This window comes from Aulonocara sp. 'chitande type north' Nkhata Bay, linkage group LG3, assembly GCF_057382095.1.
Source record: "Aulonocara sp. 'chitande type north' Nkhata Bay isolate Kocher_YH1m ecotype deep benthic linkage group LG3, A_spYH_male_GT1.1, whole genome shotgun sequence".
NCBI lineage: Eukaryota > Metazoa > Chordata > Actinopteri > Cichliformes > Cichlidae > Aulonocara > Aulonocara sp. 'chitande type north' Nkhata Bay.
Window position 1 is genome coordinate 9,913,598 of NC_141346.1, and position 22,078 is coordinate 9,935,675.

The 22,078-nt window shown below is 41.7% G+C and overlaps 3 protein-coding genes across 3 annotated transcripts; all 3 read right to left on the minus strand.

Annotated features, from left to right (window-relative positions):
* Positions 1-3,951: 3,951 nt before the first annotated feature.
* Positions 3,952-5,395, minus strand: LOC147333882 (P2Y purinoceptor 14-like). The gene is made up of 3 exons (XM_086287299.1): positions 5,284-5,395; positions 4,927-5,186; positions 3,952-4,766 (listed from the first exon to the last, which is right to left on the minus strand). Exons 1-3 carry the CDS (start codon positions 5,386-5,388, stop codon positions 4,169-4,171), a joined length of 963 nt encoding a protein of 320 aa, XP_086143425.1. The 5' UTR covers positions 5,389-5,395; the 3' UTR covers positions 3,952-4,168.
* Positions 5,396-14,428: 9,033 nt separating this feature from the next.
* Positions 14,429-15,735, minus strand: LOC147333883 (P2Y purinoceptor 14-like). The gene is made up of 2 exons (XM_086287300.1): positions 15,383-15,735; positions 14,429-15,077 (listed from the first exon to the last, which is right to left on the minus strand). Exons 1-2 carry the CDS (start codon positions 15,733-15,735, stop codon positions 14,429-14,431), a joined length of 1,002 nt encoding a protein of 333 aa, XP_086143426.1.
* Positions 15,736-20,506: 4,771 nt separating this feature from the next.
* On the minus strand, positions 20,507-21,847 carry LOC147333884 (P2Y purinoceptor 14-like). The gene is made up of 3 exons (XM_086285847.1): positions 21,740-21,847; positions 21,381-21,640; positions 20,507-21,173 (listed from the first exon to the last, which is right to left on the minus strand). The coding sequence occupies exons 1-3, from the start codon at positions 21,842-21,844 to the stop codon at positions 20,507-20,509; spliced, it is 1,032 nt and encodes a 343-aa protein (XP_086141973.1). The 5' UTR covers positions 21,845-21,847.
* Positions 21,848-22,078: the final 231 nt, after the last annotated feature.

Genomic DNA, 22,078 nt, shown 5'->3' on the forward strand with positions numbered 1-22,078 from the left:
TCACTCAACAATCCCCATATACACTACTGAGCCACCCCACCCAAGACTCATCATGGATCACGGTCATATATCATACAGTTGGTTTTCTGATGTAGCTCCACAGTTTCCTCTGGGAGATGGACAACCTGAGCAGTGACAGGAAGCAGGCAGCAGGTGGCAGCAAATCACCACAGTGCTTTTGATGTCACTGTCAGATTTTGATATCAAAAAGAAGGCCTACAAATAAAAGCCTATCCTGACATTTTCTGCTTAATCTTAAATGAAATACAGCACCTTATCAGGTCAGAACTATCAGGTTTGAAAAAAAAATGACTTGGCAACTTTTAAAATGTATTGTAAAAGTCCTGAAATAAACATGCAAACAAGAAGAAAAGCAAAGGACTGAACCAAAACTAGGGCTTCTTTTTTGAAAAGAGAGAACAGATCTGGAAACAGTTTACATTAGTGGGTAATGTAAACATGTAACTCCTTTCCTACTTGGTGTACACTAAATAATAAATGTATGAAACAAAATGTAAATTTAACGAAGTTTCAGTGATGTGTAAAACATTTAAACCAACATTCAACTGAACACGACACAAAGAGAACAAATTCAGTATTTTTTTATTTGAAGAGTACATTTCCAAACGGTAACACGATGATACTGTTTCATATATGCACTAATATTTTTTACCCATTTAAAATAATATTTTACTAATTTATTACAGGAAAAACCACATCCGCTCTTGCACAATGTCAGAGTGCAAAGAATAAAACGCAGCACTTCCTCTCTTAATTTCACATTAAAAGTATTGCAGTCACCTCATTTCAAATAACCTTTTAATCTGAAAGAGATCCAGCAGGAAGTGTTTAGTGTGGTAACTGATATCAAAGAAGAGAGTCTCAGCAAAGTCTGTGGTTGTGTCACTAATATCACGTCACTGAGCTGCACTTGTGACGGCTCAGCTCACGCCACCTGTCTTTTCTTTGTTTTACTGAAGCGCAGTTCATGCAGTCCAATCCGGTCATGCTAGAGGTCTGTGTTGGGTTTTCTCTGTGCTCTCATAGCTGGTGCTGCTCTGTAAACCCGGAAAGATGAGCAGACGTTTCAGAGGTTTTCAGGAAGTAAACCCGAGGAACAGGTGGGTGTTTGAGTGTCGGGCAATCCGGCTGACCCACAGTCACAGACTTTTGTTTTCAAAAGTAACATATGTACGTCTCTTGTTTTGTTTTGTGATAATTTAAATGTCAGTCATTAGGTATGTAGGAGCTGAATCTCCAGCCCTGCTGAGAATCCATGCAGGCAGGGGCGGGGCTTTATGTTGATGGGCGCACCATGCAGCCAATCACATGCAAAGACAGAGTGGGACGTCGGAAAAAAGTGAAGAAACGAGTGGAAACATAAAATGAGCATCTGGCTGCATTTCAGTGATACTAGAGACAAAGCTGAGAGCAGAATCTATAAAGTTATGAATTGTTGAACCTTTTGGGGGTGAGAGGAAGAACATCTAGTTTAACAGGATGTATCACTGATCTGTTATTTAAATATAGACACGTGTTATCCACAGAAACGTCAGAATCAACAACCACCAAAAAGCCAAAACAGCAAATGATTAAAGAGCAGGTACACAGACTCTGAAAAAAGATGGACATGATAGACGTACATGGACATGCTGTCAAACTACCCAAACCTTTTATCACTGTCTGACCAAAATTCCCTGAACTAACAGAAACAGAAGATCAAAATTGGGCTCCACATTTGAAAAACATCATGAATTTTACTTTCACCAAGATAAAATCTCACTTCCTGCACAGCTCTGTCTCTCAGTATGCTTTGAGACCAAGTCTACAGTTGTGTTTGGTGTTGAAAAAATTCCACAAGAAATTCTGTTTTTCACTTTCTACCATAGATATTTATGTGGTTATATGTGGCCCGCCATGTAAAATGAGTCTGACCCCAGTCTCAGACTTTGAAACCACTTCCTGATTGTTAACAATTTATGAGTTGTTAACATGTATCGTAAATCTTAAAATATGAGCATAAACCCTGAACATTATTTCGTTTCAGCTCACATGTTGCTCACAATACAGATCTATACATTTGGTGAAGTAGCATGATCATTTGGTGGAGCATGCCACAAAGAGGCTTAAATATGATCCACAGTAACAGGTTTTATCAAGTGATTCCCTCGGTGCAGGAAGAAGTGCAACATACAAACACACAAAACATCAAAGATCACACAAGTGTTCATTCATTTTTGGTGCATTCATGTTTGCTGTAAATCTGAACTTCATGCAAGCTCCAATGTTGTCCTGTCAATTCAACTGATAAAGAGCAGGTAAAGTTTTCTAAATGACTCTTTAAATATATTGAACACCCAGTTATGATTACTGAATACCTTAATAAAGATTTTATCAGTTCATCTTTCACTTCGAACTATGAGTCTGGCTGAAAGGAAGCAGGCTGTGTTGAGGGTTGAAATAAAACCATTAAAGAGGGAAGAGGGACTGGCACTGGTAACTGCTTCTGTTGCAGCAGCCATATTGCCTTCCAGTGCATGTATATCTGTGGACTCTACGGTCTATACAGAATTAAAGCTGACATGTGATTTTCATACATGTTGGTTTATTGCAATGTACCAACTGTATTTAAGTTATAGAATATATTTAGTTTACTTTAAAATGTAGAAATGTGTGTAGGTGTGTGTGTAGGACATTTATAGGACATTTTACCTACACCCACACAGTTTACCCTGCAGTAAAATGTGAGCAGCTAAGTTTTGATTCGAAACAGGAAACTGAACAACCACAGAGCTAGAGTTAGTATCTGTTACACAGACAAACTGCAGGCTGAAAAAACAGTCCACGTCAAAGAAACTGACTCACTTTACTGTTCTTAAAACACAGAACAACTGAAGGGTAACGACTTATTGATTTAAGAACTATAGCATCGAAACATTTGAAAGAAGACAAATCAGAAGTAAAGATAGTTTGAGCTACGTGTTAGCGTGAGGTGGAAAGAAGAAAGGTTAAAAGCTAAGCCATGTGTGCAGTAAATCGGTTCGGTTACTTTGAAACTTTGTGGTTTATAACTATAGAAAGAGCTCAGTGTTGGTCTCTGTTGTTCAACATGCTCACCCAGAATGCTTTGCAATCTGTTAAAGGTATAGGTCACTACCATTAGATCATTTATTGGATCCTTCAAAACTTCTTAGAGATGAATTGATAAGTCAACTCATTTAGACAAGCAATAACATTAAACAGGAACCATGACAACAGAGTTCTGCCTGGTCAGAGCTGGCTTGAACCTGCCTTATCGAGGAAGAAAGAAAGTTACAGCTGTTGGCTGGCCGACATGATTGACGATGGGCAAGCCATGAGCACCCAGACTGCATTTACTGCACGCCATATGGGAAGATCTTGGAGAAGGTTCAGTTGTTAACCAGGAACTGAGTGTCCCTCAGTATGAAAGGGCATTTTATACTACTGCTATTTAAACATGACCTGCATAAATGTGTATTATAATGTGTTGAAGGCACAGGTGAAGTCTTTTGCTTGCTCTCCAAGGATTCCTGTGTGGACCCCCTCTAGTAATGTAGAGCTATGACTCCTAGTTGCAGAGGAACACTTGTTTTGTCTTGATTTAAACTATTTTCTACTCGAAAGAACAAAACTTCGAAATAAGAAATGAAAAATTATTAAAGTAGCAAAACAGGCTGGAAACCTTATATTTTCTTCTTCTTGAGGCATTGCCTATGTTTTGCTTCTCGTCATGAATCATAAAAATTGCTGCGGACGAAATTTTCAGCAGTAATTTTCACTTCAGTTTTTATTTATAAATGTTAAAATATTTTTGTTCATAAACACTGAAATTCAGATTTCACACATTGGATATTGTTTGTAGAAATTTAACCTGGTTCAGAAACTGGTTCCGTTTCTGTTTGCTAAAACTGACACAGACTAATAGCTGAAAGTTGGCAACATAAACTGATGCTCTCTGTGTGGGAGTGTGTTTGGGCTGATTTGTTCTCTCAGCGCCACAGAAAGTTCTCTAGTATGTGAGGGCTTAGCATACATGATACTGGTTTTACTGGTCTCATCTCACTCTCGAAAAGCTCCAGCTCCTTCTTTATGCTGTCACTCTTGTGACAGCCAGTGGACTGGCCTACGTCACACTCTCCTCATTTGCTTATTGAACGTTGACTCTTATGGAGGCCATACTCCGATTCACCTGGGCCTGAAAAGTCTTACAGAGGAAAAAGTAAACAACAGGGTCCAGGCAGACGTTGAAAACTGACACTATGGTGGCCGCCTCCTTCAGGTAGTACAACACCTTAACAGCAGAGCAGTTTCCCGACAGAAAAATATAGGGGAGTCGAAACAGGTGATAGGGGACAAAACACACACAGAAGATGCTGACAAGTAGCAACATGTTCCTGCGAGACTTCACCAGCTTCTCAGAGCCAGAGGAGGCCAGCTGTGTCTGCTGTGCCTGCAACACCCTGCGGGAGATGCCGTTATAGAAGAAGACCAGGGATATGAAGACTAAGAGGAAGATGATAACAGAGAAGATATGGACGATTTTTTGGACCAGCCTGACCAATGAATTAAACAGGGGACGACAGCGTCTCGGGGTGACGTTCAGGTGTTTCTGGGTGATGAAAAACAGGCTGTTGCTGGTGACTGCTGGAATAATGAGACAAACCCAAGTGACCACAGAGATGATGTGGGCAGTTCGTACTCTCTGTAGAATGTGAGTTTTTGAAGGATGGACTATCTTCAGATACCTGGAGAGAGAATAGAAAGAAAGGTGTAGAAAAATTCACTAATCAGTCACAGTGGTGCCAAATCTTCAGAAGACATTATTGACTTCTAGAGAGATGTCTGGGCTTTGAAATTAACAATGATGACAAGAAATACTGTCTGAAATTAGTAAAGGTTCCTTACCTGTTGGCAGCAATGTACCCCATGAATAGGATGCTGGCGTACATGTTGAGGAACAGGGCATAAGCTCCAACTGTGCAGTACAGCTGCTGAATGATGAGAGAGCTGCTAGCATAGTGGGTGATGCGGAGTGGCAGAGAGAGGCAGAGCAGGAAGTCAGCAGCTGTCAGGTTCTTCATGTAGACCATCAAGCTGCTTGATGCCTGCTGCCGAACTCGACAACAGTAAAACTTCATGATGAAACCATTAAGGAGTAAACCCACCTGAAATGACACAGAGAAAATGGAAATGACAGGACTTTGGTAGATGCACAGAGAACCTTAAACCAATTTCTAAAAAAAATTGAAACTGAAAATTTACCACAAACACTAGACTGTAGACCAGCATAAAGAAAGGGTTAACTGATGGGACAACTGGATCACAGGTCTTGTTCATAATGGAAGTCAAATTGTTGGGGCCATCCATGTTTGTGGAGCTGAAAAATAGATAATAAATACATTGCATATAAATGCAAGTTTCATCTTGAAAAAGATTCAGTTCAATCCAATGTATTTTTATAGTACCAAATCAAATTCAAATTCAAATTCAAATTCAAATTCAAATTTTATTTGTCACACACACACAACCATACACAGTATGACATGGGGGTGAAATGCTTGTAGCTGTACAATGCCCGACCATTAAATGACAGAAGAAAAGTTTTACAATATTTACAATTTACTACAAAAATTTACAAATTAACTTAGGAATTTACAGTAAAGAATGTGCAAATAGCAGAAGAGATTATAAAGATAAGGATTATAAATTATAGGAATTATAGGATTATAGGAAATCACAACAACAGCTGCCTCAAGGGAGTTCATATTGTAAGGTAAATAATACAAAGAAAACAGAAAACTCCAACAACCATATGACCCCTGTTAGGAAGCGCTTTGGAGACAGTGACAGGAATAAACGTCTAATAGAACCAGGATCTCTGAGGGGCGACTATCTGCTGTGACCGGTTGCAGGTGTGCAGATGAAGACAGGACAAAGAAATGTGGTTAAAAAGAGCCAGAGATTAACAATAACTAATGATTAAATGCAGAAAGGTGTGTGAACACATATTAACTGAAAAAGATGACTAAAGAAGAAACACTAGGTGCACCAAGGGAATCCCCCAGCAGCCTACACTCATTGTAGTGTAACTAAAAGAGGGGTCAGGTTTACCTGAGCCAATGCAAACTATACCACTTTATCAAAACTGCGTTTTTCAGACAACCTGATAATAACCAATTACAGTAGTCCAGCCTAGAAGTAATGCATTTACTAGTTTTTTCGCATCACTCTGAGACAGGATATTTCTAATTTTGGACATACTGCAAAACTTGAAGAAAGCAGCCGTACATATTTCTGTAATATTAGCATTGAAGGACATATCTTGGTCAAAAATGACTCCAAGGTTCCTCACAGTGTTACTGGAGGCCAAGGTAATGCCATCCAGAGTAAGAATCTGGTTAGATACCATATTTCTAGGCTTTTCAGGGCCGAGTACAATAACCTCAGTTTTATCTGAATTAAGAAGCAGAAAGTTAGTGGCCATCCAGGTCTTTATGTCTTTAAGACATTCCTGCAGTTTAACTAATTGGTGTGTGTTATCTGGCTTCATGGACAGATAGAGCTGGGTGTCATCTGCATAGCAGTGAAAATGTATGCTATGTCTTCTAATGATGCTGCCTAAGGGAAGCATGTATAGTGTAAACTGAATTGGTCCTAGCACTGAACCCTGTGGAACTCCATAATTAACCTCAGTGTGTGAAGAGGACTCTCCATTTACATGCACAAATTGGAGTCTTTTAGATAGATGTGATACAAACCACTGCAGTGCAGTACCTGTAATACCTACAGCATGTTCTAATCGCTCTAATAGGATATTATGGTCGACAGTATCGAATGCTGCACTGAGGTCTAGCAGGACAAGCACAGAGATGAGTCCACTGTCAGAGGCCATAAGGAGATCATTTGTAACCTTCACTAAAGCTGTTTCTGTGCTGTGCTGAGCTCTGAAACCTGACTGAAACTCTTCAAATAAACCATTCCTCTGCAGATGATCTGTTAGCTGTTTGACAACTACTCTTTCAAGGATTTTTGATATGAAAGGAAGGTTGGAGATTGGCCTATAATTAGCTGTAACAGCTAGGTAAAGTGATTGCGGTTAAACTACTGATGGCCTGTGGAGATTAAATAATTAACAGAGATAGGTTGATCAGATTGAAACATTAATTAATCGTAGTACTTTCTTGAACAGTCTTGTAGGATGGGGTCTAAAAGACACATTGATGGTTTGGGAGACATAAATACTCAGAAGGATCGACCTTGGTAGACTCTTAGTTTGTTATGTCAAATCAAATTTAAACAAATTATAAATATTTTGCATTGAGATCCACTACGTCTGTCATGGCCTGGGTCTAGGGATCCAGGGCTCATGTATTTCTGTTCATTGTTCCATGTGTAGTGTTTTGGTTGTATCCTCTCGCTTCTTCCTCCGTCTCCCTGTGTGTGTTTATGTACGTTTGCGCTCTCAGATGTGTTCCTACACTGGAGGCTTCCACACCTGCCGCTCATCAGCCATCACCAGCTGTAGCTGATGGCCTCGTCAAGAGCGCCCTATTTAAGAGGGTGGCTGAGCTCTAGTCGGCACTAGATCCTTAACGCAAAACTTGTTAGTATAACTGTGGACCAAGAACACTGTCGTGATTATAGCTGATCCTGCTAAGCTGAGTATGTTTGTGTGTTACCAGGAATTGGGGAGCGGAGGGTGTTTTTGGAGATGTTACTTTTTCACCTTTCATGGACATGTCCACTGTGTGGGAATCAATGAGAATTGCCACTGCCCATATGGAAAAGAAATAGTAAAAACTTATATGTGATTACTCATGAAAGTGGCCACTTTCATGAGTAAATCATATAAGGCTTACATGATTTACTCATGAAAGTGGCCACTTTCTCCCTACCTTCATATATTGTTTTAGTAAGTATCCAAAACATACAAGTTGCATTATATAATTTTTCAAGGGATCTTATATCTGTTTTCACTCTTATATGCTTTTCATACAAGTTTCCACAAGACAGATACAAACTTTATAAGATTTATATATATCTTTTCCATATGGGTGGGGCCACGGTGCTGGGATTTCTTTTTTTTTTTTGTGATCAACATTTTATTGATTTAAAACGGGGTTGGGGGGGTACAGACATATACAGCACAACTGTAAACTGCAGTAGCAAAGCAAACATTAGCAAACAAGGCATAGGGACAGCAAAGAAAAGACACAAAAACACAAAGTTAAAACCAATTATTGCCTCTTCCAGGAGATAACTCTGGATGAGAAGATTTTCCAAGCGTCAACAGTCGTGGGTCGAGCTTTATTTAATTTTGCTGTGGTATGTTCAAAACCAATAACACGGATAAGACATCGTCTCCAGAATGATTCCATACAAATGTCAGGACAGAACCATTGCTTTGTAATAGTCTTCTTTGCGGATGTAAATCCAGCGAACAACATTTTGCATTGCATTTGTTTTAAGGAGATTTCAGAGGTATCATTAAGGAGACAAAGACCAGGATTGGGAACATAAAAAACTTCCAGTACCTCAGATAACACAGAGTTCACAAAGACCCAAAAATCGGATACCACAGGACAGTCCCAAAACATGTGCAAAAACGTGCCAGGTGATGAATCATTGCAGATGTGACAGTACTACGTAGCCTGTAGTTTCATCTGGAACCTCCTATAGGGCGTAATATATGTTCTGTGTATGGTTTTGAAATGAATTAATTGATGCGCCAGGTTCTTAGAAGTCAAACTCAGATTAGACCACACTGTATCCCAGTCTATATTAACCTGTAGTTCTCCCAGTTCCCTGACCCAAATAGATTCAATGGGCAGGGACTTCATACCATGTTCAGCTAATTTGTTGTAGATTTTGGAAACAGAGGGTCTGCCAGATTTAGGCAGGATCCAGTCCAACACTGGGATTTCTATATAGTTGTGTTTTTTTTCCACTCACTATAAATAAATCCAGTGTTCATCGTAAGCGTGATGTATTTCTGTATATTGTTCCATGTATAGTGTTTTGGGTCCTCCTCACTGCTACTCCATGGTCTGCACCTGTCCGTGGCAACATCCCTCTTTAAGGCAGATACTTGTATTTTCTGACAATTCAATTCCATTCAAAACATTTGTCTTACGGTGCATTCTGTGTAACACACCTGTACAGTCAATTACTGACATGTACCCAACTTTCTGGGGACAGTAATTGTTTTTCTTCTTATCAAACCTGTAACATGAGATTAATTCACAGTCTGTGTTTGTTTTGCATTGGTGCAGATCTACATGCCTTCCACTGAGTATATTTATTCGAAAATGTAAACAAATGTTGCAACCAGATATTTATGTTAATGGTCAAAAATATAATGGGTATGGAATATGTCATTGGTATCTCCAATCTTGTACTTTTCTTGCCAAGAAGATGAAACTTGTCGAATCAGAATCAGAATCAGAATACTTTATTCATCCCGAGGGAAATTAGGGGTTACAGCAGGCAGCACGCTAATGGCGCATGCGCACTCACAAAGGAACCTTCTGACCAACTTTACACAAACATCACATTGGGGAGACATGTCAGAAAGGTAGGCTGATAGGAAAAAACAACGAAAATACACTACATGAGGTAAGAGGAGGAGAAAAAAAAACTCCACTCAGACTGAGCTCCTGGTGGGAGAACAGTTTGATAACAGAAAAAACACCTCAGCACAAAAGCACATGACTATCAATACACCATAGAAACACGAGACAAGCAACAGGGGCGGGTAAAGGGTAAGAGAGAGCCAGCGTAGACAGCGCATCCGGTCCTGCAGCATCTGCGCTGGTCCAGTTGACTGCTATCTTCCCCGGTAGGGCACAAGCATCGAAGGCGTTGGAAAGGGAGGGGGATGAGTGAGTGCTTGTCAGTGTAAGTGTGTGTGTGTGTGTGTGTCCAGAGTTCAGCGGAGACAGTGTCCTTCGCACTATCAGGCTAAGTAAACAGTCTGCCAGCCAACCCAGGTGGCCTTCATGGGACGGGAAGAATAGTCATCACACAGTCGTTATCAGGGAGTTGTTTTGGTGGGCTCCAGCCTTGGGCCTGCAGCTGGCGCCGTGGTGTCCGAATGTTGAATATTGTTGATTTCTGTTTTGTGAGCAGCTCGAATTTTAGCACTCTGAGACTGGTCCCTCAACTTCGCGTTGGAGAGCCGCGAGCCTCCCCATGATGGTATCAAACTTCAGTTCCAAGGTGTTGTCAGTCTTTTGATTCTGAGACTTCACAACTGCAGTGATCCGTTCCGCGATGTTTTCCAACTGTCGCTCAAGGGTGTCATTTTGAGCAGGCCTCTCTCTGATGTTTCCCCTCATACGCTCAATGGTGTTGTTTTGAGCCTTCACAGCAGCAGTAAGCGTCTCCAAGGTGTTGACCATATTACGTTCGTTGTGAGAGGTCACACCTCGTCCCGGCGCTTCGAATCCAGCGGACAGCCATGTGGGGGTTTGAACAGCCGGTTCCGCTCTCTTATTTCTCTGATAAAGCAGGGCTAGGCCAACGCCGATCAGCATGAACCCTGTTATCATGGTTCCGAATAGGTAGATATCTTCAGCGTCCTCGATCGACAGTCCCGCCAGGCACACGGTCCTCCAGTTCTGCCACCCGTCCATCGTGTAACCGGCAGGGAAAGTCCCTCCAGGGCACTCAGGCTCTCCCGAGCCCAGACTTCTCGTTGAGAAAAGGGTGTCAATAGCACTCAGAGACCAGTTGATCAAATCCATAATTGTCTTTTAGGTTTAGAGAACGACAATGAGAGACTGTTCCAGGGAAAGTAATGCACGCAAGACAAGACGAGGACATAGAGGCAAGCAGGGAAGATAAGGGTGAGGAGGAGAGGAGAAGTGCGACCGCCTTCGCTGAGAGCTGATGGGGCCAAATAATAAGTTTTCAGATGATAATTTTAGATTTACTGTGTTCACGCATTTCTTAATATTCCACCTCCATTGTTGTTTGCACAATTTGATCAGAACAGGTAATCAGAGCTTTGAGGTTGAGAAGTCTGGGCTCAGACCACTCTATATGCATTTTTTGGAAGAAACACCGGTGTGCAGCAGAAAAATTACTGAATATATCATTATTCAATGTGAATATAATTATATGCTAATCACAGATTTTTCATAATGAACTCCACATATGACTGTAAGATTGTCAGCACTCTTGGCAGCAAGATGCCTTGGGCCTGGCAGAAACCAGCTGTAGTGCTGAGGCAGCTGTCTGTCTTTCCCATTACAGGAGTAAAGTTAAGCAGGAATTCAACAGAAGTACAAAAGATTTAAGGATGAGTGTCAGGTCACAATTTTAAGACAAATATGATGAACTTTATCCAGCACATCATTTGTGGATTCAGCTTTTTAAATCCAATTAAAATCAAACCACTCAAAAAGATCCTCTGGAACAGAGCAGAGTTCTTGAGCCATATGTAGAGCAAAACATAACATCACAGAAGAACAAGACAAAGCAAACCTGGGTGAAAAGCTTTAAGCACATGTGCGTCAAAAACTAACAAAGACAAAAAAAGATTAAGACGAGGACACACAAACCCAAACCAGATGCATCACATCAGCCAAACTCTACCAACTGTAAGAGACAAACCTGTCAGCATAACCCATAAAACTGCCATAGTCTAAAATAGTAGGTTAAAGCAACCGCTGCGCATCACCAGTGATGCACCTAAGTATATGGGTCATAAACAATTGAACTATGTGGGTCACTTGCTTAACATTGTAATTCCAGTATATAAACACTCCTGCATAGGTATGTATAAAAATATATATGATTTCAGAGTATGTTTCATAAAAAAAACAGCAAGACTCACATGTGTTTTCGCAGACTTCGGTGAGCAGAAGAGGCTGCTTGAGTTGTTATGCCTTCTCAATTTAACTGTATTGTTAAAGATCAGGAAACACACAGAGACCACACCGCTAACCTGCACTTGTACTTATTTTCTGTTTGACGTCACTGCTAGACTGTCTCAACACATTTCCACCACAGAAAACCCTGATGTCATTTTTAGATGTGGTCAACAGGTTGTTTATATATAATACTTACTTCACCTGTCTGCAGTTTTTTCTTAGATGATCTCACATTATCTTACAAGAACAATCCACGAGCAGAAAATCTATCATCAGCAACAAAGCAAAGCACTTCCACGTCCATGGTTCGAGTTGATCTCAGGTTCTTCATTTGAAAATCTGCCTGTGATCTAAAGTAAAAAAGAAGGGAGGGGGGGAAGGCATCTTTGAGGTCTGAGGCTATTATGGTTTTAAAGATTTTTCCCCTAGTCCCCTTTGAGTTTTAAGTGCATTAGTCAGCCTGTTCATCAAAATCATCTATGCCAGCCACACCATCATCTTTAGGTTGATCCTCATATCGCTTCTGCAACAGCACCACCTGCAGTTTCTCTAGGATAGTGTTTTCCTGGGATGATAGAGGAAGAGAAACTGCAACTTTGCTCCTGGTTCCATCTTTGAATATTCACAGGTTTCACCCACAAACTTCCCCAAACTTTTGTTATCTATAAAGACCACACCAGCTCACTCAGAAAGCCAGCTAAAAATGTCACTTCTGGTCCGATTGGGGAGGGGACCAGAGAAAACTACAGTTCACCTTTGTTTTGGCAAGTGTCATTACTGCCGAAGTGAATTATTATTTTGTGAAGTTTACATTTATTTGCAGTTTCAGGTTTCCATTCAGTGCCGTGTGCGCTGGCCCCTGGTAATTGGCTGCTTGTGTTTCTCACTTCAGGTTTGTCAAAACGGAACTGGCAATAAGAATAGTTTTTTCTTTGGTGTGTGTGTCACAGAGTGCCAGAAAATGATGTGAAATGTGAACATGTTGGTGGCGTACTGGGGGCTTCTATTTAAGACTACAGCTCCTTCTCACTGTCACCCAGTCGGCCTGGTTTTTGCTGGGAAAAGCTACTGGTACAGGTGCCTCGCTAGGAGAGTGTGCTTTGAATATAGCACATGGAGATTACAATATGAAAAGAGTCTTATTCTAAAGGTTTTAAATAAACAGGTACAGAGATAAGCTAGGCAAAACAGCGGGGTGCACTTTAACAGGAAAAGGATGTGATACAATACCACAGAGAGAGCCAACTCTAAGTGAGAGCGCCAAACACTCGATAAACTCATAAAGTAATGAATGTTGGGTTCAAATGCAGGGGATCCTGCAGTTCACGACTGAGAATTAAAATAGTCCAAATTCTTTTGGCTCCAGTAAAATGATCAGTGTGGTTATTCTCCCAGGTGTTATACTAAAGTGTAATGTTCAACATCAATGAAAAACAGGATTTATGGGGTTTTTGTTTTCTAAAAAACTAAAGCACAGAGCAGTGCTGTGAGTTTAGGTGTAAATGAATACACAGTGACTCAAAGTACAAAACAGACCCACACTTTGTCACAGTATGCGATAGTATGCTATGTTCAGCACTGTGGTGAAAAAAATCTCACTATAGCTTTGCACATAGAGTAAAAAAAAAAGAGAGGAAATAACTGTTGTGGTTTCACATGCTTGTCATACAACATAGCAACCTGCAAACATACAAAACATAAAACAAAAGAAAAAGACTCAAAGTTTTCTTGATCGAACTAAACTAAACTCTTCATAGTCAAGTTACATTTTCAATCTGACTGACAGGAAGGTTGAGGGTTAGAAAAACCACTACAAAGGTGGTTTATAGGTATTGCCTAAACTTTTTATACAAGAATGTCGTGGTAATTTTAGGTTTTTAATGATTTCTTTGAACTCTTCCACTTTCAAGGTGAAATGATTGTAAAACATGCATGTTTGAGGAGTTTACAAAATAAGAACTGCGTGTACAAATGTGAATTTCTTTTCTTCTCTGAATTCTCCGTAATTCAAACAGGATCAGAAGAGAATCGTTGCTTTTTGTTAAGTTTACGGACATGACTTATGAATTACATCTATATGAGCCTTTACACCAAGGTCCTGTTTTACCAAAATAGTGCCGTACAGCTTGTCACATTGTTGCTTCGCCAGTCAAAAGGGAAATGTCAACACAAGAGTCACATTTGTACACGTCATCACACGTCTTCATTAAATGCATTTCCTATACTTCAGACCAAAAACGTGAAATCAGTCAGTAGGGTAGCAAAACAGTTAAAATCTTTTTCCTTTATAAGCATCAGCAGTTAAGACATCTTAACACAAATCAATGCTGAAAGGTTGATATCTCAAATGCCTTGTAAGACACACAGAAATTCAGTTTTCACATATTTTTCTGTATGAAACAGTGCTGACATTCACGCTGTCCATGTGTTGTGTTGAGTTCAGGCTTGTGTTGATTTTTTAGCTTAGCAGAAGCTCCTGTGGTTCACGAGGACTTGGATCTATGACACGCTGTCAGAATCAAAGCAACAGCTTACTGGCTTAACTCACAGCTGTAGCAATGTCCAGCTGCTCCTTCCTGCTCTTTCACTTGTTGAATGTTGCCTCTCCAGGACACCATCCTCACCTGGGACCGAAAAGTCTTACTGAGGAAAAAGTAAACAACAGGGTCCAGACAGATATTGAAAACTGCCACCATCGTGGTCATCTCCATTATATAGTTCAAGACTGAAACAACAGAGCGATTGCTTGTCAAAAACGTTGAGGGAAGCCGAACTAGGTGATAGGGGACGAAACAAACACAGAAGATGCTGACCAGCACTAACATGTTCCTGCGAGACTTCACAAGCTTCTCGGAGCCAGAGGAGGCCAGCTGTGTCTGCTGTGCCTGCAACACCCTGCGGGAGGTGCTGTAGTAGAAGAAGACCATGGATATGAAGACCACGAGGAAGATGATGGTGGATAAAGTGTGGATGATTGTGAAGAACAAGCTAATTGATGCACTAATGAATGGATCACAGCAGCTCGGGATAGAGTTCAGAGGCTTCTGGGTGATGAAAAACAAGATGGTGTAAATAACTGCTGGAGCCAGGAGACAAACCCAGGTGACCATGGAGATGATGTGGGCAGCTCGCACTGACTGCAGAATGTGAGTTCCTGAAGGGTGAACAATCTTCAGATACCTGAAGAGAGAAAAGAGGCAGTATGCAATTTCACTGATCAGTCACAGTGGAAGAGAATCTGCAGAAGACATAACTGAGTTACAAAGATGGTTAAAATGCCTGCAATCGTCCAGGTAAGTAAATCTCCAAAAGTTGATTCTGTTCATCTGGACGTAGCGTTTTGTGGGAGAAACGTTTGTGACTCATCCAAGCGATTTCTTCAGTCTCCAGAGACAAAACGCTACGTCCAGACGAACAGGATCAACTTTTGGAAAGTTACAAAGAGATGCCTATGCTTGGATCAGGGAAACGGGGATTGTACTTACCTGTTAACAGCGATGTGTCCCATGAACAGGATGCTGGCATACATGTTGAGGAGCAGGGCAGAAGCTCCAAAACTACAGTAGAGCTGCTGAACAATGGTAGACTTGCTGGCATAGAAAGTGATTCGCAGTGGCAGGGAGAGGCAAAGCAGGAAGTCAGCAGCTGCCAGGTTCTTCATGTAGACCATCAAGCTGCTCAATGTCTGCTGCTGACGACAAAAGTAAAATTTCATGATGAAGCCATTGAGGGGTAAACCCACCTGAAAGGACAGAGATGAAGAAGGCAGGAGTTTAGTGCATGCACAGCGATCTTTAATAACATTTCTGACAGAACATAATCTGAAGATTTGAAACATACCAGAAACACCAGACTGTAGACCAGCATAAAGAAAGAGTTGACTGATGTGGCGACAACATCACACGTCTGGCTCAAAGTTGAAGTCATATTTTTTAAGTCACTCATTTTTCCCAAAGCTGAAAAATAAATCTGCCTTCAGAGATCCCTCTTTCATAGTCTCTTAGTGTTAATCAAAGTCCAGTTTTAAATGTTGCCTTTAAGATTCAGTAAAGCTCTCTTTATACATGCTACTTTCTGGAGGAGTTTACTGAAAGTTCAATTCTATTCAGTTTACAGTTGTCTCAGGTTGCTTTCCCTACAGTCTTGCAGCTTTGAAGACAAAGTTGAAAGCTTAACATGCAAGTACAGAAACCACTGTTAGATGTCATCTCTCATCTTTAGCCTACATATGCAATCCAACACTGACTCTTAACTGACCCATTACTCTGAACATTATAAGCTGTTTTCTATACCAGCATTTAACTGGATATAATCCTTATCAAGAACTTGTGACATGGGATTGGTGCACAATTTATGAAGAAATATCCACGTGCAGAGAAGAAATTCCTGAATATATTACATTATTGAATATACAATGCTACGTACAATGGTGTGTTCATAATGAATGCTACAAATGAGTGTAAGGTTGATTTTCAGGTCAGTTAGCATTACTTGGGCCTTTGTCAATGACAAATTTGTTATAGTGTTACAGGTTTCCCATTTGGAACACAGTCAGAAGCCAACGTTGGCATTGAGATGGCAGTACAGAAGGATTATACACTGCTTCTCTTCTCATGAGTCAGGAGCTGGTTAAATCATATTTTTAGTTAAGCATGAAATCACTAAAAGTACAAAAAAACTTGAGGTTGAACAACGAGCAAGACTCACCTTTATTTCTGCAGTTTTCAGTGTGCAGGAATAACTGCTTGAGCTGTTAGGTGTTCTTTTATAGTACTGCTTTAGATCAGGAAACAAACAGTGATCACACTTCTATACTGCCCGCTAACTTATTTCCTGTTTGCCTTCACTGCAAAATAGTGCAACATATTTAAAACACAGAAAAAAAAAACACAGTGTCATGCCCTTTGCAGCCAAGAAGAAAAAAAAACATGTAGGCCATGCACTGACTACTGTAACCTGAAGAGTAAGTATCCTTTGCCACTCGTTAGATCTGCTCTGGAGCCTCTCCAGTGTTTGACCTCTGAAACATTTTACACTTGGTCCATATCAGGGAGGAGGATGAATGTAAGGCTGTGTTTAACACATGTTTAGGACATTTTGAAGATCTTGTGATGGCTTTTTGGATCACAATTGCACTTGCAGTCTTCCAGGACTTATTTAATGATGTGTTAAGGGGTGGCTGTAGCTCAGGTGGCAGAGCAGGTCAGCCACTAATCAAAAAGTCGGTGGTTCGATCCCAGGCTGCCTCCTGGCTGCATGCCAAATATCCTTGGGCAGGATACTAACCCCGTGTTTGCCTCCTGGTGGTGGTCAGAGGGCCCGGTGGCGCCAGTGTCCGGCAGCCTCGCCTCTGTCAGTGCGCCCCAGGGCAGCTGTGGCTACAATGTAGCTTGCCATCGCCAGTGTGTGAATGTGTGTGTGAATGGCTGAATGTAGTGTGAAGCGCTTTGGGGTCCTTAGGGACTAGAAAAGCGCTATACAAATGCAGGCCATTTACTTCTTGAACATTTTGATTTTAGTTCACTTGAATTATATTCTGATTTTTTTTTTTGAGTCTCTAAACACTGGGTAGGCTGCAACCTTGTGCATTATCCTCCTGTCAGTTAACCCCCAAAGAACAAAATTAGAATGTGGGGTGATTGTGAACTACTCAAGGTTAGGCTGGAGCTGGACAAATGGTGACACTGGTTGGAGGGAGCTGAACCGCCTTTTCTCATAGAACAATAAAAGCAGTACCAAATGACACTTCCTAGCCCTAGAAAAACTGCCCACAGTGTCACACACCGCTAAATTATTTATTGACCGTGTTTTCAAACTACATCAAATTCTAATAGAAGTTGTGCCTGACAGAGGACTGTATAGACAGATCTCACCATGCATTCACACATCACTTCCAGCAGAACTGGTGGATCTGGACACAGACCAGAGAGGTGAAAATTGGATACCCCAAAGGTGGAGAATGATAAGGCTGAGATCATGTGGGACTTCAAGATGCAGATGGATGACCTGGAGCACTCAGGGCAGAGACCCCCAAATGGGTAGATGGCTCCAGTACATAAAAGGAATGACATCCAAGATCTCTGTCTAGTTTAGTGCAGTCTTAACCCTTTAAGACCTACCATAGAACCAAGTCCGCCAGAGCTTATATTATATTTTTACATGGTGTGGTGCCATTTTTGGGAGCATTTCAAGTTGCTATACATCAATACAGCTGTTATAGCCCAGATTTTAATAATATGTATTCATTAAGTGCATAGTAATTACATAAATTGCAAAAAAGTGCAATAAACTACAAAAAAATTGAAAATCGTTTTTGCTTTTTTAACATATATTTTTAGTTAGAGAAATTTAAGAGGCTTATCCCTCAAAACTGTAAATACAAAAAAGTTGCACAAAATAGTTTCCTACCACAGGAAATTTATTTTGAGTGTCTTCATAGTTCTATTTTTGAAATACACCAATTTTTATATACTGCAGGAAAAACAAAAATAAATATTATACCGCTCCGAAGGTCGGACGGTCCTGATCCCCAAGGACCCCAAGAAGGGACCGGTCCCCTCCAACTACCGACCAATAACCTGCCTCAGTACTACATGGAAGCTCCTGTCAGGCATCATATCGGCTAAGATGAACAGGCACATGGGTCAATACATGAGCGGGACACAGAAAGGAATTGGCAAGAATACCAGAGGCGCAAAACACCAGCTACTGGTAGACAGAACAGTCAGCCGAGACTGCAAGACCAGACTGACCAACCTGTGCACTGCCTGGATTGATTACAAGAAGGCCTATGACTCAATGCCCCACAGCTGGATACTGGAATGCCCAGAATTGTACAAGATCAATGGGACCCTAAGAGCCTTCATCAGGAACTCAATGGGGATGTGGCGTACAACACTAGAGGCCAACTCCAAGCCCATAGCACAAGTCACCATCAAGTGCGGGATCTACCAAGGAGATGCTCTGTCCCCACTGCTGTTCTGCATAGGCCTGAACCCCCTCAGTGAGATCATTAACAAGACTGGCTACGGATACCGACTACGGAACGGAGCAGTTGTCAGCCACCTCCTGTACATGGATGGGAGAAGTGTAGTCGGATGGTAACAAAGAGAGGGAAGGTAGTCAGAACTGAGGGGATTGAACTACCAGAAGGCAACATTGCAGACATATAGGACAGTTACAAGTACCTGGGGATCCCACAGGCGAATGGGAACAATGAAGAGGCCGCTAGAAAAGCTGCAACCACCAAGTACCTGCAGAGGGTCAGGCAAGTCCTGAGGAGTAAGCCGAATGGTAACAACAAGATCCGGGCCATCAACACGTACGCCCTGCCCATGATCAGGTACCCTGCTGGGGTAATAGGCTGGCCAAAAGAAGGAGATAGAAGCCACAGACATAAAGACAATAAAGCTCCTTAACATGCATGGAGGGTTTCACCCTAAGTCCAGCACCCTGAGGCTGTACGCTAAGCGGAAGGAAGGGGGCCGGGGACTGGTGAGTGTCAGCACCATAGTCCAGGATGAGACAACGAACATCCAAGAATACATTGGGAAGATGGCCCCAACTGACCGAGTGCTCAGTGAATACCTCAGGCAGCAGAAACCCAAGAAAGAGGAGGGAAACGAGGAACCATCATGGAAGGACAGGCCCCTGCACGGTATGTACCACCAACAGATAGAGGAGGTGGCTGATATCCAGAAATCCTACCAGTGGCTGGACAAAGCTGGACTGAAAGACAGCACAGAGGCACTAATCATGGCAGCACAAGAACAAGCTCTGAGTACAAGATCCATAGAGGCTGGGGTCCCAGATATAAACCTAGTGGGAGTATCCCCCCATAGAGGGACAAAAGGACCCCCTCATGATCCTCTACCTAATCACATGAGCCAAGGTGTGAAAACGGGTGTGGGTCACAATCAGCAAAGGTTTCGGGTGAGCTCATTGTGAAACCTGGCCCCACCCCATCATGTGATTTCCTGAGGCCAGATGGCCCAGGATGTGAGTGGGCGTTAAGGCGTCTGGCAAGGGATCTCAAAACTGGATTATAGATGGCAGACAGCTGGTGTCTTTGCTCAAAGATGGTCGCTCACAGTGGACAAAAATGGCGTCTTTCACTCCTCTTTCTAACCATCTGTCCTCTCTGTCCAAAATGTGAACATTGGCATCCTTAAGATGCAGATGGACTGCTGAGTCTTGTCCTGTGGAGGTGGCTCTTCTATGTTGTGTCATGCGCTTGTGAAGTGGCTGTTTGGTCTCTCCGATGTAGAGGTCTGAGCATTCCTCGCTGCACTGTACAGCATACACCACATTGTTAAGTCTGTGTTTAGGAGTTTTGTGTTCGGGATGAACCAGTTTCTGTCTGATTGTGTTGCTGGGTCTGAAGTACACTGGGATGTCTTTTGCTTTCCTTTCCAAAAACTCTTACAGATTCATTCATAACCAAGTTATTTGTTATGGACTTCTCATGGGCCAAGATCAGAAAATTCCTCTTTCTTTAACGTAACAAAAGTAAATAATCTTTACTAAAATCGCTGAGATTATATCAGTATATGAAACGTAGAGAACTGTTGAGGGCAGAGTTGAAAGCTGCTTGATGCCTGCTTCTGTGCTCACAGTGTTGTGTCTGTCTCCTGCAGACTGTTAATGTCCAGATGCTCCTTGCTGAGCTCACTCTCTTCAGTTGCTTGTCGGATATTGGTCACAATGGCCACCTTCCTCATCTTTGCCCGGAAAGACTTACAGAGGAAAAAGTAAACAACAGGGTCCAGGCAGACATTGAAAACTGCCACCATGGTGGTCACCTCCATTACATAGTTCAAGACTGAGCCTACAGAGTCATTGCTCCACAGAAGACTATAGGGAAGACGAGCCAGGTGATAGGGGACAAAACAAACACAGAAGATGCTGACCAGCACTAACATGTTCCTGCGAGACTTCACAAGCTTCTCGGAGCCAGAGGAGGCCAGCTGACTCTGCTGTGCCTGCAACACCCTGTGGGAGGTGCTGTAGTAGAAGAAGACCATACATATGGAGACCAACAAGAAGGTGATGGGAGACAAAGTGTGGATGATTGTGAAGAACAGCTTGATTGATTCACTAAAGAAGGGATCACAGCAGCTGGGGTTAGAGGTCACAGGGGTCTGGGTGATGAAAAACAGGATGGTGTATGTCACAGTCGGAACCAGGAGAAACACCCAGGTAATGATGGAAATGATGTGGGCAGTTTTTGCTGTCTGCAGGATGTGAGTTCCTGAAGGCTGGATGATCTTTAGATACCTGAAGAGAAAAGAAACGGGGGTTGAGTAGATGAATCAGTCACTATTCATTAATCAGTCACAGTGGTTTCAGATCAGTAGAAATTAATAAAGTCAAAAGTGATGTCAGTGATTTAGTCAGGCTATCAGAATTTGTAGTAAAAACATTGTCATGAAATGCAGTGTGAATTCAGTAAAAGGTTCCTCTAATCTTCATCATGACGTTTACCTGTTGGCAGCGATGTAGCCCATGAATATGATGCTGGCGTACATGTTGAGGAAGATGGCACAAGCTCCAAAACTACAGTAGAGCTGCCGAATGATGACAGAGCTGCTAGCATAGTGGGTGATGCGGAGTGGCAAAGAGAGGCAGAGCAGGAAGTCAGCAGCTGTCAGGTTTTTCAGGTAGATCTTCAAGCTGCTCGATGCCCGCTGCTGTGCTCCACAAAAGTGAAACTTCATGATGAAGCCATTGAGGATTAAACCCACCTAAAGAAACACAGAAAGGATGGAGAGGACAGGACTTCAGCACATACACTGAGAACCTTTAACACATTTTTAACAGTGATCTGATGATTTGAAACTTACCAGGAACACTAGACTGTAGACCAGCATAAAGAAAGGATAGGCTGAAGTGTTAACAGCATCGCAGGTCTGGTTGGAAGATGAAGTCACATTTATTGTGTCAGCCATGTTTCTGGAGCTGAAAAATAAATCCAATTTATTGAGTTCAAGAAGGAGCAGTCATAGAAATCCACTGCTCAGTCTTAATAACCAATTATACTAACACTTTATCATTAGTATTGTTTTTTAATTCATTCTTCTTTTTTTCAGATCTAAATCACCATACTCGGTGTCTCAAGACCAGTGTTGGGCAAGGTACTTTGAAAAAGTAATTACTAGGAAAAGTAACCATTGTGTTACTTT